Genomic DNA, 19817 nt, shown 5'->3' with positions numbered 1-19817 from the left:
AGAAGAATGGGAAAAGACAGTATTGTAACAATAGAAAAAGAGCATCAATAAAATTATTTTTTTAAAAAGAACCAAGGGTCATATATATATATATATATATATATATATATATATATATATATATATAAAATTTAGAAACAAAAATACAAAAAACAACTTTTTTTCAAATGAAAATTTTATTATAGAAATTTATATTGTTTAAAAATCAAAAAACTCAGAAAATTAGAAGTTTATTATAAAGTAAAATATAACTTCATAGTTTTCAAGTTCATTCTAAGCAATTATACTTCATTTAGCCAAACTATCAATAGCTGTTGTTCTATTTATTCTCTAACAAAATGTAATATACAACTTATCCTTGAAAAGAATCATCCATGAATGAATATACACAAAAAAGTAAATAAGTTATCTATTATTTTACATATATAATGTCAATATAGAATTGTTTTTAGCTAAGTAGAGGAAAGGAAACAATCTCATATACAAATTAGATTATATAAGGCCTACTTTTGTGTTACTGATGCATTAGTTAATTGAATTGACTTTTGTCTATTTTTAACTCTCTAACGAAACAAAATGGAATTTTCATGCAATTTATTTTACTAACAAAGCCCCAGAAAACATATTCAGTTTTATTTTTCAAACCAAGGTGGTAAAATAGTTATACTTTCTAAAACAACTCAAGTGCAAAGCTGATCCATGATGGAAAGACATCCTTCCAAAGTCAAAGATGAGAATAAATGCTATTTTAATTAGGGGCAAAATCTACTATAACTAATTAGCATGTAGAACATAAATTCCAGGAAAAGAATTTGTCCATTGTTGAAACAATCTGATCAAAATATCTTTTAGTTCCATGGATATAAGTCTTAAACATGAAAAGATGTCACATTCTTCAGTAATACATTGCCTTCCAATCTGTTTAATTTTTTTCACTTTTTTTTTGTAATTCAACAAACCATTCAAAAAATTAGACACATAAGAATGGATCTGAATGCAGATTGCTAGCATAAGAAATTCAAGTACAAAGGATAATTCCTCAAAATTATCAACACTATCATGTAAATTTTTTATTTCCCTATGGTTCAAACATCACAGTTTTAAGAAATTCATCCTAAGATAAATTAAAATTTATGCCACCATAAATCTTGTGTTGCAGCAATAACAAAAAATAAGTTAAAATAATTTTAATATTTCCCAAAATATTAAATATTATATAATTCACTATACTTTCAAACAGCAAAAAATATATTGTTTATAAAAGGAAAATACAATTTTTATATTTTTCTCAGTAGCTTGTTTGAACCACTTGAAGTATTGGTACATATAAAACTTTAAACAACAATAAGAAATGAAATGTCTTTAAGACTCCCAAAGCAGCTGAAACTAAAGAACCTTAATCAACAACATCAATACATAAGAACAACTGATACTGAAAGGGTATGATTTCAAAAGGTAACTCCAATCCCTCAAAGTAATTAAATTTTAAGATTACTTTTCTGAGGAGGAAATGTGCTATGTAAAGAGTTCCTCTTTGAAGGTTTAAAAAGCCCCCTAAACAAAATCAAAATTGCCATCAAATTGAAAAATACCATATTTCCCAGTGCTCATCCATTGTGGATCAGTAACTGTAATCTGCTCCCCATGCCCAGGTGCCAAGCCAACCTGAACTTCAGCTTTGACTGTTCTTATACTGCAGAGAGGTGCAGGATGGAAGCCATTCAAAGCCTGATAAAAAGGAACTGTAAACTCCCATTTTCTGTCTGCTACTAATTTCCTATAGTTCAAATCACCTTTGAAAAGAATTAAATTTGACTTTTGTAGTTCAGCATACAAGTCAGGAGCAACCTGAGACATAGCACAATAATCATGAGGCAGAGTCCAAAACATATGATCATGGTAAATCCATCTATGCTTTTTAAAATGGTCATCCCAGTTAATCCCACATTCGGACATGCAATTAATGTTAGCAGTTTTTAATTCTGAAATTGTCCAATTCATGTCATTTTTATTAGTATCTGAAACATACCAGGGAATACTTTTTCCATGAAAGTGGATCTCAGTAGCCAGTTTAGATGATAACAGAAAGTCTGCCATTATCAAATCTGTAACTAATTCAAACCCTGCATTATCGAGGACAAAATCCACTCTAGTAGAAGGAAATTTCTCCTCACTCATTTTCTTTCTCTTTATAAGTAATGACCAAAGGTATTCCATATTATTCACTAAAATGAAAGGTTGTAGGTCTTCCAAAGCAGTTAGTGGACTAGATACCTGAGAGCTGCTCTGACCACCTGAAAGTGACAGATCACACTTATTTCCCCATAATGAAATCTGAAAGAAAGTACAGAATAATGATATTCAATATCTTTAAATTGAAACACTTTAAAGGCTACCTTTAGTAGGAAAAGTTGTGATGGTTCCCCCATTAACTTATCTTTACATGAAAAATCATTTTGCTATGATATAGAACAAAATTTCAGTGATTCATAGTATTTTTCATGTTAGTACCAATTATTTTGAAATTAGAAAAATGGACTCAAGAGAGAAAAATTCAGTTAGTCATTTCACTGCTCTATACATATATATATGGAAAAGCAAAATTTTCCCCACTTACCTGTTTTGAGAAGTTAAGATACTGATTAGAAATAAAGGAAAAGTAAGGTTCTTTTAACAGATAAGACTTCAAATGGTACAATTTAATTCAAGAGTTAATAAAGAAAAATATGAATTCTCTATTTTTTCTGATATCCTAAAAGTAAAATTAATATTTCATTGTATTAGAACTTTTAAAAATATTTAAACTTATTTTCCCCAAAACTATACTTAGAAACACATTTTAACTAGACTTTTAATAAACATATTAAACATGTTTCCAACAAAAAACTCTTCATTCTTAAGAGATGAATGAAAATTGATTAAAAGTTTTTAAAAACTCAAATAATTAATTGTTTAAAATATTATTTTAAAAATATTTCTATTCATTCCTAACCCTATCTCCAAAAAAATACAGTAATACATAATGAGGTCAATTCTTATCAATATAGACTATTCCAATTAGAATTGAGTAGTTTTGTGGGGGGTTTTTGTAAGGGAATGGGGTTAAGTGACTTGCCCAAGGACACACAGCTAGGTAATTAAGTGTCTGAGGACATATTTGAACTCAGGCCCTCCTGACTCCAGGGTCAGTGCTCTATCCACTGCATCACCTAGCTGTCCTGTTTTTGTTTTTAAGGGAAAACCATGTATTTGTTTGGGGATTTTAGTTTTTTTAAGCAATTGGGGTTAAGTGACTTGGCCAGGGTCACACAGCTTATAAGTATCTGAGGCTAAATTTGAATTCCAGTCCTCCTGACACCAGGGCTGGTCTGCTATTCACTGTGCCACTTACCTACCCCTCAATATTCCATCTAAACTAACATACTATGGGGGCAGCTAGGTAGCAAAGTGGATAGAGCACCGGCCCTGGAGTCAGGAGGACCTGAGTTCAAATCCAGCCTCTGACACTAATTACCTAGCTGTGTGACCTTGGGCAAGTCATTTAACCCAATTGCCTTGCAAAAAAAAAACCAAACATACTAGTCCTTCAGAATAATGTTGGATATTAAAAATAAAAGTTTCATATAAACTCCCCTCTCCTTTGTCCCTTGGCTATGATTAAAACTGGTATGGGGGTACTAAGTAAAACTGGTAGCAAAAAAATGGGAGGCATTCTCCCCATATCCCTTTTTTTTGTTTAGAAACTACATCAGGGGGAGGACAGGTGGCACAGTGGATAAAGCACCAGCCCTGGAGTCAAGAGTACCTGGGTTCAAATCCAGTCTCAGACACTTAATAATGACCTAGCTGTGTGGTTTTGGGCAAGCCACTTAACCCCATTTGCCTTGAAAAAAATCTAAAAAAACATATATATATAAAGTTGAAACTACATCAGGAAAAGGACAAGTTGTAAAGATGAATATTAGGCATGAAACAAAGGGTAAGCTTTTCTGTTTAAAAATTCCATCCTTAGGGGTAGCTAGGTGGCGTATTGGATAAAGCACCGGCCTTGGAGTCAGGAGTACCTGGGTTCAAATCCGGTCTCAGTCACTTAATAATTGCCTAGCTGTGTGTGGCCTTGGGCAAGCCACTTAACCCCGTTTGCCTTGCAAAAACCTGAAAAAAAAAAATCCATCCTTAGTTTTAAAACTACAGTTTAGAAATAGGGGAATACTATATAATTTTATACAAATTGTGGAATATTGCACCAATCAGAAACATTCCCTTTCCTCTTTTAATTAATCTTATACAAGTTAACTTGTTTGTACAAGTATTGGAACTTTAGTCTAAGTAAATAAAGTCTAAAACAGTTTTTTGAAAGCCAGAGGATTCCATTAATATTTCAGTGTCTGTCAGAGGAATCCATTAAGATTTTTTTTTTTTAGTTTTTGCAAGGCAATAGGGTTAAGTGGCAAGATAATATTTCAGTATTCATGACTGCAAGTTTCACACTTTCAGCAGAAGAATGATCTATGTTAGATCTATGTTATTGATGGATTATCTTGCTTTCATAGATTCACTCACCCACATCTCTAGAATTAGGCAGTATGCAAAACAAAACAGCTGACTAGTGTTATATGAAATAAGACTGGGGTGAAAATAAAGGTCTGCAAATTGACAGAATCTAATTCCAAAGCAACACTTGCTTATGTTATATAGGTGAAATATTTTATTGGAAATAGGACTGGATAACTAATTTACAAGACTGAACTTCTAGAATACATAGATGGACTAATTATTTAACTTAAGTGAGAAATACAGCAGCCAGGTGGCAAGAACACTGACCCTGAATCAGGAGGACCTGAGTTCAAATCTGTATCAGATTTAATAATTACCTAGTTGTGTGACCTTAGGCAAGTCACTTAACCCCATTGCCTTGCAAAAGCCAAAACCAAAAAAAAAATTTTAAAAAGAAACAAGAGGAACAAGTTCAAATACTGTACTAGAATGTAGAAAATATAATAAGAATCAGAGAAGATATAGAAGCCTCCTCTACAGAGGGATTATGGGAAGATATGAGCAAGAATTATATGTGATAAAATATATATAGCTAAGTTATAATCTACACTAATGCAAAAACTACTCACACTGATGAGATCACAGTTCTACTGAAGAATTTGAGTTTCTATATACATATACAAACAAGAATATTAATCCGAGAAGGTAAAAATGGAAAATGAACTTCAGAATAAATGTAAAATAATTGCTATTCTTAAGTCAATTACTACAAAATTAATTTATCTATATTGGGAAATATTCAAAACATTTCCTATTAACATCTTGAAATGTTATTTAAATTATTGATTTTATTGATTTTAAAAAACTTCCTTTTCCCCCAAAACTAGATTATAAACTTCTTGAAATAAGGGAATAAGATTGAGAAAAATCCAACAGTTCTCTGTATGTCCTCACAATGTATACTCAATGACTTGGACAAGGAAGATGTTCAATAAATTTTGATGTAAACTGTTTCATATTCATACCCTTAGTTTTTTTTTTTTCTCATTATCTGATACCTCTTTCAAATATTCTTTGCTTTCAATTTTTTTTGCTCCTTGGTTCATGAACACGTTCTTTAGCCAAATAGACTATTCCAAGAATCACTCAGAACAACAATATAATTAACATTTAAGAATATTTTAAGTGAGAAAAGGGAAAAGAGGATGACAAAGAACTATAAAAATGTATGGTACTTCACAGTCAAGGAAACAGCTTCTGAACTGAATTGCCTGCTCAATCTTTACATATATATGTAATAATAATTTTAAAATATTAAGGCAGATACTGTCCAGTTAGCAAGGTTCCCAGCTAAAGGAAAAAAATTCTAAGTTGACCTCAAAATCTATTTCTAAGTATTGAAATGAATTTTATTTCTTGAATAACATTATCTTTTAAAATCCATTAATATAGGATTGACCATAAATGATTTGGTTAATTTAAATATATTTATGAAAATGTAAAAAATTCATTACTTTTTATAACTATAAGGAATGTGTGTATGTTTGCATATGTGTGTATGTGTGTGTGTATAAATGGAAAAGAAAGGCAGAGAATACAGTAACATTTACCTGCAAGAATTTGAAAAACTCGTCCTTCAGTTGATTTTCATTTAAATTTTCAATCCTACTATTTAACTCTTGTAGGTAATTACATAAAATTAGAATAGCTTCCTCTGACTCAAGGAAATTCTGTTCTTTTGAATCTTTAAACACATCAAAGTCATTGATTGGTGAACTAAAATGGGGACCAAAAAAACAGAAAGTGTAAAAATAATCACAATGCTGTATTTCAAAGAGTTGTTAAAATTATCCTAGTACCTCAATAGTCATGGTCAATTCTTAAAACTGTAGTAAAGGCTGAGAAACAAAGCTTCTTGAAAACTGAAATCTGTTATAGGTAATCCTAAAAATTTACTGACAAATCAGAGGTCTTTCCCAATATTCAATATTTTACAATATTTAATAATTTCTTGTTTTCTTCCTTGTTAGCCAAATTCTTCTGATGAAAATTTCAAGTCAGAAAGCACAAAGGAGTAGAGAAAGCTACTATCTTAGAATATGACAAAAACAATCTATAGCACTTGAAGGTTGTTCTTGCATTTATTCTCATAACTACCATAGGAGTGGGTGCAACTGTTTTTCCAATTTTACAGAAGAGAACACTGAGCCCAAATGCAGCACTCTTATCTACTTGGTCACCTAGTTTCTTTAACTTCAACATTTTTGTTGAAGTCAAGTTTTGATTACCTATGTGCAGGTTATCTTTGGAAAATTTTAAATTCCAAACTGGTTACACCCATCTCCTCATCCCCATGCTGGCCATCAACCTCTATTTTTCATAACAGAATGTGGAGAAATAAAATCAATGTTAACTAAAGGAAACAAATAGGAAGTTAAATCTGAAGGGAAAAAATGATGACATATTTCAAAGTCAAGCACAAAAAATTGGAGGGTTATCTTCTATACTAAATTATCTATATCATGTTGCCCCCCCCCCATCCCTTTATATTAAGGTAAAAAATTGAAAGTTTATGGTGTTTAAGTTAAGACAAGGAAGTAACATGACTGATTTTCTTTTAATTTACCAGAGTTTGGGGGTAGCTAGGTGGCACAATGAATAGAATACTGGTCCTGGAGTCAAGAGGAACCAAAAAAAAAAAAGATTTATTGGAGTTTATATATCTAAATGAGTATTTTCCCCTTCAAAGAAATCAAATTAGGAGAAAATAAACTTATTCTATAATATTTTCCAATGTGAATTTAAAGAAAATATCCATTTGGATGTTTAACTTTTACTCTTATTTGTTTAAAAATCAGTCTCCTTAATTTATAGTCACATGTATAGAAATAAACTTGTTTCATTATTTTTATACAAAGAGTAAATCAATATCCATTACAATGCCTATTTTTTTCATTGTCATTCTGTTGTAACTTTTCAGTATCTAAACAGTACTTCTTACATTAAATGTTATAAACAACTAAGAGATTTTCAATTTTTACATCTTACTGATAAATAAATATTTCCAAATTTGTAAATCATAAAGTGTTGCATTAAATACTGTGTTTGTTTATTGTGGGTCTACTATATGTAGAATCTTGGCAATTGAGAGATACAATATATAAATAATTTACATTCCTGCTTCCAAGTAATTTGTATTCTAGAAGAGGGATAATAATTAACACATCAAAAATAATATGGCATAAGCACAATAGTTAGAAACAACACGCAATATTAAGCAAGAAGGTAAAGGAAATCAATACCAAGTTGCTCTTTACAATATGGGGACAGGCAACTAAGGAAGAGGCTATTTCAAGCCACAGTAATAGCCTGTGGCAAAGGGACAGAGGAGAACTCAGCAAGGTGTCCATTTTGGTTCAGAGGTAGATTGTGGGAAGGAAGCTGTGAAAGATAAATAAAATAATTTTATTCAGAAGGCAACAGTAATCACCAAAGGCAGGTGACCAAAGGAATGATTAGCCAGAATCTCCATGAAATATTCTTCTGGGAAGGAATAAAGATGAATTAGAAGAGGGAAGCAGAAAGAAAATTTGAGCCAGAGTGTTGTTGAGAATGGGAAAAATAAATGTGAAAGATGTCATGACTTTTAGAATTTTGGGGGGGAGGGGGGACCAGCTGCATTTTAGACAATACAATGAAAATTACAAATCCATTTCTGAGGTTTTCTTTTATAAAATAAATGCTGAAATTTTACCTTTTTTTTGACTACTAGAAAATTTATTCTTTTGTTTTTATATTTTTTGATAATTTTAAAAGTCAGATTGTATTTATACTCTAAGTTTTGCACAACATTTGGCCAAAAGCTATGACTTTGGACTTCATGGGAAAATAAATTTTAATATTAAGCAAAGTAAATTAAGCAAATTTTTAAAATGGAATTCAGGCACTCAAAGAAGCATATACATTTCAGTAAAACCTAGCACAATTATAACATATTTATAATATGATTTTTAAGAAACATGAATCTGTACTCTTTAATACAATACCACTATTAAGTCTATATTCCAAAGAGATCATAAAAAAGGGGAAAAGACCCATATTTACCAAAATATTTATAGAAGCTTTTTTTGCAAAAGTGGCAAAGAATTGGGAATTAAGGTAATGCCCATCAATTGGAGAATGGCTGGCTGAATGACTTACAATCTAAGAATGTTATAGAATACTCTTGCTCTGAAAGAAATCACGAACAGTAGACTTTAGAAAAGTCTGAAAAGATTTGCGTGAAGTGAGCATAATCAGGAAAACACTGTATATATTAACAGCAAAACTATGAGATGGCTCAACTACAATGGATGCAGCTCCTTTCAAAAGTTCACTAATCAAAAACAACCCTGAGAGATCTGTTATGGAAAATGACATTCACATCCAGACAAAAAAACAACAAAACAAAACAAAAAAACTATGGAGTCTGAATGGAGAGCACTTCTTTCATGTTTTTTCTTTCTCAGAATTTTCTCCCCTTAGTTCTAATTCCTCTTTAAAAACATGAGTAATATGGAAATATGTTAAACATGTTCATATAAGATCAACTTGTATCAAATTGTTTGCTGCCAAGGGGAGGGAGGAAAGAAGGGAGAGTGGTAAAAAAAAAAATGTAGAACTCATAAACTTGTAAATGGGTAAACTACCTTTGCATGTAATTGGGAGAAAAAAATTAAAAAAAAAAAAAGAAACATGCATCTGAAAACTTCCTGAAACTTGCTTACATTGCCACTAGTACAATCAAGTCAGCTAATTTGTATGGATTTAAGCAGTTTTAAAAAGCATAAGGGATAAGGACTGAACCTGTGATTTTCACTGCTATGATGAGGAAATTCTTCCACCAGTGCAAGTCAGTATTTTCTCTTCAACTTATTAATTATTAAGTCTTAGAGATTTACTGAGAAGTTATGTTGTCTAGGATCACACAGACAGTATGTGTCAAGAGGCAGGATTTGAATCCAGGACTCTCTGAAAGGTTAGCTCTCTTTCTACTATACTATCCCACATTTTGATAAAAACCAGAGCATCTTAAAATATATTAAGTCACATAGAATTTGACAAGATATTAACTTACCTTAGAATAAATGCTTCATGAATTCTACGGTACATGTAACACTCTACATACAACCAAGGAGACTGAAACCAGCTTATTTTTTTATTATTTTCATTTAAAAGACTATGGTGATATTCCAGGTATTTGTTCCATATATCAGTATCAGCGCAGTTATCAGTCAAAGGCCTCAAAGACTCATCAGTTTGTAATTCATTTTGTAACTTTAAGAGAAGAGACAAAGCTTTCTTTTCTGCTTCAGCGCCTACCTGGAAAAGAGAATGAAAATTGTATTCATTATGAATCACAAATTGTATTCATTATAAATCATATTTAGATACCTGAAGTTCAGCAAGAAAACTACTGTTTTATGAAAAACTGTTTTATGAAAAAAACAATAAACTGAATAAACCTCTGGTTAATTTGATTAAAAAAAAAGAAAGTAGAAAACCAAATTGATAGTATCATAAATAAAAAGGTGAACTCACCACCAATGAGGGGGAAAATTAAAATAACAATTCAGAATTATTTTGTCCAACTGTATGCTAATAAATTTGGTAATCTAAGTGAAATGGATAAATATTTACAAAAAAGTATAAATTGCCCAGGTTAAATGAAGAGGAAATTAAATACCTAAATATTAAATACCTATCTCAGAAAAAGAAATTCAACAAGCCATTACTGAACTCACTAAGAAAAAAAATCTCCAGGGTCAGACAGATTCACAAGTGAATTGTATCAAACATTTAAGGAACAATTGGTTCCAATTCAATATAAACTCTGGCAAAATAGTTGAGGATGGAACTCTGCCTAACTCTTTCTATGACACCAATATGGTGCTGATACCTAAACCAGGAAGAGTTAAAAACAGAGAAGGAAAATTATAGACCTATCTCCCCGATGAATATAGATGCAAAAAAAAATCTTAAATAAAATCTTAGCAAAACATGATTACAGCAAGTTAACACTAGTATTATACACTATGACCAAGTAGGATTTATCTCAGGAATGCAAGGTTGGTTCAATATTAGGAAAATTGTTATTTTAATTAACTGTATCAATAACAAACTTATCAGAAATCACATGATTTTATCAATAGATGCTGAAAAAGACTTTGACAAAAATACAGCACCCATTCCTACTAAAAACACTAGAGTGCACAGAAATAAATGGATTGTTCCTCAGAATAATTAGCAGTATCTATCTGAAACCATCAACAAGCATTACATGCAATGAGGATAGGCTAGAGGCATTCCCAATAAGACCCGGGTGAAACAAGGATGCCCATTATCACCACTATTATTCAGTATTGTGTTATTAGAAATGTTAGCTTCAGCAATAAGAGAAGAAAAAAAAAACGGAAAGAATTAGAATTGGGAAGGAAGAAACAAAACTCACTCTTTGCAGATGACATGACGGTATACCTAGAAAATCCTAAAAAATCATCTAAAAAACTACTATAAACTATTAGCAACTTTAGCAAAGTTGCAAGATATAAAATAAACCCTCACAAATCCTCAGCATTTCTATATATTACTAGCAAGAAAGAGCAGCAAGAGCTAAAAAGAGAAATCCCATTCAAAGTAACTTCAGACAACATAAAATACTTGGGAGTTACCTGCCAGGGCAGACTCAGAAACTCTATGAAAACAACTACAAAACACTTTTCACACAAATAAAATCTGATTTAAATAACTGGGAAAAATATCAACTGCTCATGGATAGGCCAAGCTAATATAATAAAAATGACAATTCTACCTAAATTAAACTACATATTTAGTGCCCTACCAATCAAAACTCCAAAAAAAATTAATTTAGAAAAAAATTGTAAGTAAATTCATATGGAGAAATAAAAAGTCAAGAATTTCCAGTGATTTAATGAAAAAAAGTTCAAAAGAAGGTGACTTAGCCCTACCAGATCTAAAATTATATCATAAAGTATCAGTCATCAAAACTGTCTGGTATTGGCTAAGAAATAGAGTGGTGGATCAGTGGAACAGACTAGGTGAAAAAAGGGATAGATGGAAATGATTATAGTAATCTACTGTTTGATAAACCCAAAGAGTCCAACTTTTGGGATAAAAACTGCTGGAAGATAGTATGGCAGAAACTTGGATGAGACCAATATCTCACATCCTATACCAAGATAAGATCAAAATGGTTACAGGATTTAGATGTAAAAGACAATGTTATAAAAAAACTAGACATCTGAAGTTCAAAAAACAAAACTGCTATTTTAAGAGTCCTGAATTTTACAGCTGACAAAAGCTGATTAGAATGAACAATGTTCCAAGCTGGAATTCCAAAGTTCCAAATCACTTCCTATACAAGCAGGTCTCATATAAATTACAAAAATACACATTAAGAAAAATCAATACCAGATGGTGGTATTTTGGGATGAAAACCAGGCCCCTGGCCCACCTCAAAAAAATGATATATGCAACAAATAGGATAAAAGAACCCAAAAGAAAACAAATCACTAGAAAATTAACAGAAAGGTTGTATAAATAAGCAGAAAACGAGGGCCAAACCCAATGAATAGATACTTTGGAATAAAAGAAAGCAAGGAGAAATAACTAAGAAAATAAAGATTCCATTATCAGTAACCACACCCCTGAGAAGATGAAATTTAAGCTTCCAGAGAGATTTAGAATCATAACTTACATGATATACGATTTTATATAGGACTCTAAAGTCTAGAAATCATTTTACATAAATTATTTCATTTTGACTTCGAAACAATTTGATGAAGCAGGGAATACAGGTACTATCCACATTCTACAGATCAGGAAAAACAGTTCAGAATTATTAAATGACCTAGGGCAAAATTTGAATGCATGTTTTCCTGATTCCAAAGCCAACATAGTCCACTGTCTCTAAAAAATATAAAAATACATCTGGTAGCTCTTAAGACTGTTACTAAGATTATTAAAGGAAGACTGTAAGAAATGAAAATAAGAATTGATACTGTTGAAGAGAGACGGGAAAATCTCAAAGAAGCAGCAGATACTATGGAAGGCAGAGTGGTTCAGACAAAACAAAAAAAATGCAGATGAATAAAAATTTTTAATTGTAAAACTGGGGGGAAAAAACCTTGATGAACTCAATCAGTAGAACTAAATGACAACACTTTAGTAGACACTCAAAGGATTACTGTTTTCCAAAGAGGAAAAAAAAACATGAAGAAATAAAATCTGAAACACATTCTAAAATTATCTGAAAAAACTACACTCAAATAATAGAAACATAAGGCAGAGCACAAACTGAGAGAGTCTTAAGGGCAAAAAAGAAAGTAGAACCCTAATTTAACTCAGAAATGGAGCTGAATTCTAGAGCTACCATGTCAAAAAGAGATAGAGGCCATTTATAATATCAGCAAAATATCAGTTCAAATTGTGAAAGACTTTACGATATGGACAAGGAATTAGAGGCCAAAATGCAATATGCTAAAAATAGACAAGAGAAATTGGCCTGTACCTCAAAATTGTCTGTCCATAAGAAAGAAGCATGCTTTGTCATGAAAAAAAGATGCTTTATCCATGAGATTAAAAAAAAAGAATTCTTTCCAGATGAGAAATGTAGAGTTGGAAAGGGCATCTGACATGTAAACTGATCAAACAATTGAAACTTAAATGTCAATCTGAACAGTATGCAAGTAAGGAATAAAGGAGACTAATTAATAAATAGATGATAAACAGATAGATAAAGGATGACTAAATACTAATAGACTTTAAGAATGTGATCAGTTTATTATAGACTTAAAGCCAAAATTCTTTTTAAAAATCCAAGAACTGAAAAAAAAGGACCTGAAAAAAATAGCTCTAAAGGACTCAATAAAAGGTAGAGAAGTGAATCTGTCTTGAAATTTAATATCAACCAGAAAAGATGGTGGAGCTAAAGGAAATTTTAAGTTCCTCTTATAACAGACCAAGGAATCATTTGGAAATGTGAGGTGAAACTACAGTGGGTTGACTTTCTAGCCCAAGATCACAAGGTAGGCCCACCAGAAGGTGACCAAGGTAGGAAAGGTACCACAGTGCTACCACTATGACCTCAGAGCAGGACAAGAGACAACAGCCTCCAGAGTCAAAATAGGGGGAGGCCTACAGTAGCATTCTTGATTTTCTGACCCCTGGGTAAGAATGAAGACCAAACCCCAGGCTCTGACCAGGATTATAGTGCAAAGTATCACAAACTTACATCAGGATTTGCAGATAGTGGAGCTGTGATGAACTAAAGAACTACATAGCTAGCTAACTGAGGGAGAAAGATGAGAGGATGGTGGGTGGAGGCAACAATCATCCCTCAGAACTCCAAGAGGCAGCTCTGCAGTTATTTTATCTAAAATCAAACCAAGAACTGGAGCCAAAAAAGTCAAGGAAGGAGGTGATTAGATCATATCTTAATCAAATTTCATAGAGCATAAAGAAAATTGGCAATTCTCATAGCAACCCCCTGAAATCCCTGAAAAAAACACAGCATTCAATACCCATAAAAGTTATAGAGCTTCAGATAATCCAAGGCGGGACAAACAAGGTCAAGGTCAGTGACAGACAAGGCCTGAAGTATACAGAACCTGTCCCTAACCAATGTCCCAATCTGGGAAGGATGAAAAATGAATTTTTTTTTAAAAAGATTGCCACAAATATTCATAGCAGCCCTGTTTGTGATGGCAAAGAATTGGAAATTGAGTGAATGTCCATCAGTTGGGGAATGGTTGAACCAAATTGTAGTCTATGTATGTTATGGGACACTATTATTCTATTAGAAACCAGGAGGGATGGGAATTCAGAGAAGCCTGGAAGGATTTGCATAAACTAATGCTGAGCATCAGTACACCCTAACAACAACATGGGGTTGATGATCAAACTTAATGGACTTGCTCATTTCATCAGTGCAATAATCAGGGACAATTTTAGGGTATCTGCAATGGAGAATACCATCTGTAACCAAAGAAAGAATTGTGGAGTTTAAGAAAGACCAAAGATTATTATCTTTAATTTAAAAAAAAATTTCTCTCATTATGTAATTTTGCTATCTCTTATATTTTATTTTTTCCTTAAGGATATGATTTCTCTCTCAACACATTCAATTTTGATCAATGTAATGGCATGGAAACAATGTAAAGACTATCAAACTTCTTCTGTGGGGGGGGGAAGTGAGATGGGGGGAAAAATTGTAAAATAAAAAAAAGATTGCTACAATAGTTATGTCATTAGGAATGATCAAGACCTAAACCCAGAAATAAATAACTCCAAAACACCTACAAGGACTGCATTATCAATTAGTGTTCTTAGAAGAAAAGAAGCAAGGGTTTAAAAAATGATATGAATGAAATGAGAGTGCTAAAGGAAAGAACTAGAAAAGAAATGAGAACTTTAGAGAAAAAAGATTGTAAAGAAAACAACTTAGCATAAGAATTACAAAAACTTACTCAACAGATTCTTTGAAAATTAAACAGAAGTTAATGCCTCCATGAAACTAAATATTTTCTAAAAAGATTGGAAATGTAAGGTATCTTAAAAGAAAAATGCCCAAAATCTTTAAAACAAGAGGGCACAATGAAAACAGAACCTCCTGAAAGAAACCTCAAAACGAACTGAGAGCTTCCAGTATCCAAAAATAAAAAATTATTTCAAATAATCAGGAAAGAAAAAATTGAGTACCAAGCAATCATGGTCAGGACTGTTGATAATTTGGCTTTCTTTCTTTCTTTCTTTCTTTCTTTCTTTCTTTCTTTCTTTCTTTCTTTCAAAGCTGCTCTACCTATTCTTTGATCACTTCTCATTGGGGAAAGAAAAATGACTTTGGCAAGCAATGTGTAAAATGGACTGGGGAGGGAGAGGAGGAAGGAGAGAAGGTTTAGGCCCAGAAACCAATAAGGAAGAGGTTGAAAATAATCTACGTGTGGATGATTAGAGCTAGAACAAAGGTGACATTTGGATATGAGGCTGTTTATGAGAGATGTTATTTGAGCAGAAAAAAAAAGCAAAATCTGGAAACTACATGGACACATGGAGAGAGGAGCCTAGGATAATGCTAAACAAACCTGAGACACTAAAAGGAAAGTATTATTTCAATGGAAATCATAAAGTTTGGAAGAGGGAAGATTTAAGAGAAAAGATATATTAAGTTTCAGGTGTCTCTAAGATACCCAGTTTGAAATGTCAATTAGTGATCTGGGGCTGTAACTTGAGGAAAGACTGGGGCTGGATTTTTAGATTTAGACTATGTGGAAGTCATCCACATAGACATGACAATTTAACCCATGGAATCTGATAAGGTTACCAAGAATACTGAGAGAAGGCCTAGGACAAAGCCTTGAGAAACACAAACTATATACTCTACCAACAGCACTATATATTAACTACTACGTAAAACAGTGGTGGCTTCGATGGGAAAAAATTGTGTTCAGAGTTTCAACTCAGTATTTTCATTGAGTATATTAGAAGAGGAAGGAAAATGATCCCCTAAGCATCTACTACCTATGTGATCCCAGAAAAAATCTTTAACCTCTCAGAGATGTTTTCCTCTTCTGAAAAACTGGGGTGTTCAATTAGAGGTCTCTAATGTCCCTTCCAGTTCTAATCTAATGATTCTTAGCAATTCAGTGAATCCTGAAAGCAATTGGAGCCTAAGAAGAGATACTGAGAAATGAGAGAATATTAAAAAGAAAGTAGAATGATGTTCTCCACCAGGCAGTTCTCAGGTCAATACTAAGAATTAATCATACAGTTAAATTATGGGACAAATAGGCTTTTGTGTCACAATCTTGGTAACTAAACATCATTTGTAAGATTTTAATAAAAACAGTTCAACATCATTATAATCCAACTGCTATTAAAACAGAAGACTGAAGCCAAAAGACATCTAGTAACATTCACCAGGTTCCTGTTGACTAATTAAAAGATATATAACATACAACCCTTACCTCCCCATGCTTCTCAAAGAACTCATCTTTATGGCGATGCAATGCATTGATAACCTTTGTTAGGATCTGTGGTGCTCGGTTTTTCATTGTAAAATATGCAAAAGATCTAAAAGAGAAAGGCGATACATACTAATAAGTTGTTTAGTGTTAATAAACTACTAACAATAATAGATCTGGTATCCCTTGACTTACAATACATCTCCACTTGATAACTACTTTTCAAGTATTTCCTGTATCATTATTAGTAAGTCAATAAATACTACTTTGAGTTGTGAAGTAAATGTAAAGTAAAATATAAGACCTAAGTGGTATGTTATTCATTTTATTTTACCATTTATCAAACGTATATTACATAAAAAATACCAAGATACAAAAATTTAAGTTTTAAGTTTTTTGTACAAATGAAACCAATGCAACCAAGATTAGAAGGTTTGCAGAAAGCTGGAAATAATTTTCACAGCTAGTGCTTTTGATAAAGGATTCATTGCTAAAATAGAGAAATGAGTCAAATTTATAAAATTACAAGTCATTCTCCAGGTGATAAATGGTCAAAGGACGTGAACAGGCAGTTTTAAGATTATTAAAGCTATTTATAGTCATATAAAAATGCTCTAAATCATTATTGATTAGAGAAATGCAAATTAAAACAACTCTGAGGTACCACCTCACACCTATTATCAGACTGGCTAAAACTTTTTAAAAGAAAAATGATCAATGTTAGAGGGATTGTGAGAAAACTGGGCTGCCAATGCACTGTTGGTGGAGTTGTGAGATGCAGTCATTGTGAAGAGCAATTTGAAACTATGCTCAAAGGCAAAAAACAAACAAAAAGAAAAAAAACCATACCCTTTCCTCCAATACTACTACTAGGTCTGTCTCCCAAAGAGATCATAAAGAGGCAAGGACCCATATGTACAAAAATATTTATAGCAGCTCTTTTTGTGGTAACACTATTTGGAATTTAGGTGATATCCATCAACTGAGGAATGACTGAATAAATTATGAATGTGATGAAATACTATTGCTCTCTAAGAAATCATGAGTGGTCAGCCTTCAGAAAAGCCTGGAAACTTTTGTATGAATTGATGCTAAGTGAAGTGAACAGAACCAGAAGAACATTGTACACATTAACAGCAACATTGTGAGATGATCAACTATGATGGACTCAGCTCCTCTTAGCAGTTCAATGAGCAAGGACAATCCTAAAAGACTTGTGATGGAAAATACCATCCATGTCCAGAGGAAAAATTATGGAACTGAATGCAGAGTAAAGCATACTAATGCTCACTTTTTAAAAGTTCTTTATATTTTTCTTTCTTTCTTTCTCATTCTCCTTTAATTTGAATTCTTCTTTCACAACATGACTAATATGGAAATATTAAACATGATTGTACATGTATGATATATATCAGATTGCTTGCTGCCATTGGGAGGAGGGAGGAAAGGGAGGGTGGGAGAAAAAAATGTGGGAAAAAATGTTTGCAAAAGGGTGAATGTTGAAAACTACCTTTGCATATAATTGGAAAAAAGAAAAATTAAAAAAAAAAAGAAAATCACTCTGGTGGGCAGTATGGAGAATGGACTGATGTAAGGAAAGACCTGAGTTAGAAAGACTCACTAGCAGACTAATGGAAAAATTCAAACTAAAGTTGATTAGGTGGTGACTAGCCCAAAGTCACATAGCTATGTGGGTGATAAGAGTCAGAACTAGAACCCAGATCTCCTAAATTTCTAATTTTCTTTCTCCTACATTTCACTTTCACCTCAGAAACTTGGAAAATTTCTATTAACGGGAATAACTTCAGAAACTGATCTCTCAAAATAACGAAGTTCTAAAACATAACCATAAGTGGGGAAAGATGAAGAGAAAAGGAAAACTACACAAGAGGCTCTTCAAAATGAGGTTGTGACTTGCCTAAAGTCACAAAAGTGACACAGTGGTTTGTTGGAGCCAGTTTATACCAGCTAGATTTTTTACTTAGGAACCAAAGGAACCACCCTTCAATTCTCCTTGGTTCAGTTAGGTTACCAATGGAGTGAAATAAGGATGTGTCCCTGCTCCTATGCTTTTTAACATGATGTTTTCAGTCATGTTTTCAACACCCTTTACTGAGAATGAACACAGCCATCAAGATCAGCTACCACAATGGTAGTAAATTCTTCAACTTGAAAAGGCTCCAAGCCAAGACCAAAGTGGAGGGAGAGTCGGTGCATGATCTTCTGTCTGCAGATGACTGTGCACTCAATGCAGCCTCTGAAGCTGAGATGCAACAAAGTATGGATCGATTCTCTGCTGCTTGTGCTAACTTTGACATCAGTAACAGTATTTCATCACTAATCAAGAAAATCTAGGTGCTCCGTCAACCAGCACCACCACACCATCCATGTGTGGAATCAAATGGAGAAGTTTTGAATACTATGGCTAGTTCGTCTCACCTTTCCAAGGAGATACACATTGACAATGAGGTTGACCCATGTGCTGCCAGAGCTAGCTCTGGACTTGAAAGGCTCCAAAAAAAGTGTGGGGGAGAAGTTTTAGCGTGACTACAAGACTGAAGGTCTTACAGAGCCTTGTGCCCACCTCATTGTGACACCTGGCCGGTCTACCAGGGCCATGCCAGGAAACTGAATGGTTTCCATTTGAATTGTCTTAGGTAGATTCTGAAGATCACCCGGCAGGAGAAGATGCCAGGCACTGAGGTCCTTTCTCCAACTAAACTGCCGAGGATTCCAACATTACTACAGAGTGCAGCTACGACGCCAGACTTGCATGCCAAAAAGACTATTTTAAGCTGGGTTGGTCTCATCCGCCACAGTCGGGCACGCCGCAGTTCATCTCTGACAAGTGATGCCATGTTGGTCTTCGAGAAGGCAGGCGAGAGCCAACCGACCAACGCCCTTTCCTCCGTGACTGGCCCGGCTCTGCCCGCCCTCGTTATGGGGTCAGGGGGATGAGGAGAGGCAGAGGGAGGAAAGACTAACGAACCTTTTATCTCTGGCCGTCATGCGAGAAGGAAGCACCTCCATCTCGGCTCCCAGCGGCGCAGCCAGTACCGGAAGTGACTCGAGCACGCCGGAACTGCAGGGGAGCAGAAAAAAAGCCGGTAACCAGGAAGTGCGTCACCAGGCCCCGCCCCTAAATATGCAGCTTTGACTCGACGAGCTTTATTCAACCTTGGCGGACAGTCGCAGGCCCCGGGCGGGGCGGGAGGAAGGGGAAGCGCTGTCACGTGAGCAGCACGCGCCGTAGGCGCCTGCGCGGTGAAGGTGGGCGGCCCGGGCCTGCGGCGGGGCGGG

The 19817-nt window shown here is 33.6% G+C and overlaps 1 protein-coding gene across 3 annotated transcripts; it reads right to left on the bottom strand.

Moving 5' to 3' along the window:
* Positions 1–244: 244 nt before the first annotated feature.
* Positions 245–19653, bottom strand: LOC141488092 (damage-control phosphatase ARMT1-like). Of its 3 annotated transcripts, none has more exons than XM_074187831.1 (5): positions 19102–19492; positions 16521–16626; positions 9614–9858; positions 6108–6273; positions 245–2334 (listed from the first exon to the last, which is right to left on the bottom strand). In XM_074187831.1, exons 1-5 carry the CDS (start codon positions 19158–19160, stop codon positions 1555–1557), a joined length of 1356 nt encoding a protein of 451 aa, XP_074043932.1. In that variant the 5' UTR covers positions 19161–19492; the 3' UTR covers positions 245–1554. The 3 variants fall into 3 exon arrangements, with proteins under 3 accessions (XP_074043932.1, XP_074043934.1, XP_074043933.1); XM_074187833.1 differs by lacking the exon at positions 19102–19492 and adding an exon at positions 18957–19095; XM_074187832.1 differs by lacking the exon at positions 19102–19492 and adding an exon at positions 19507–19653 and having other exon boundaries at positions 246–2334.
* Positions 19654–19817: the final 164 nt, after the last annotated feature.

This window comes from Macrotis lagotis, chromosome 5, assembly GCF_037893015.1.
Source record: "Macrotis lagotis isolate mMagLag1 chromosome 5, bilby.v1.9.chrom.fasta, whole genome shotgun sequence".
Lineage (NCBI taxonomy): Eukaryota > Metazoa > Chordata > Mammalia > Peramelemorphia > Peramelidae > Macrotis > Macrotis lagotis.
The sequence above is the reverse complement of the archived record's forward strand: the minus strand, read 5'-3'. Positions and strand labels throughout refer to the sequence as shown.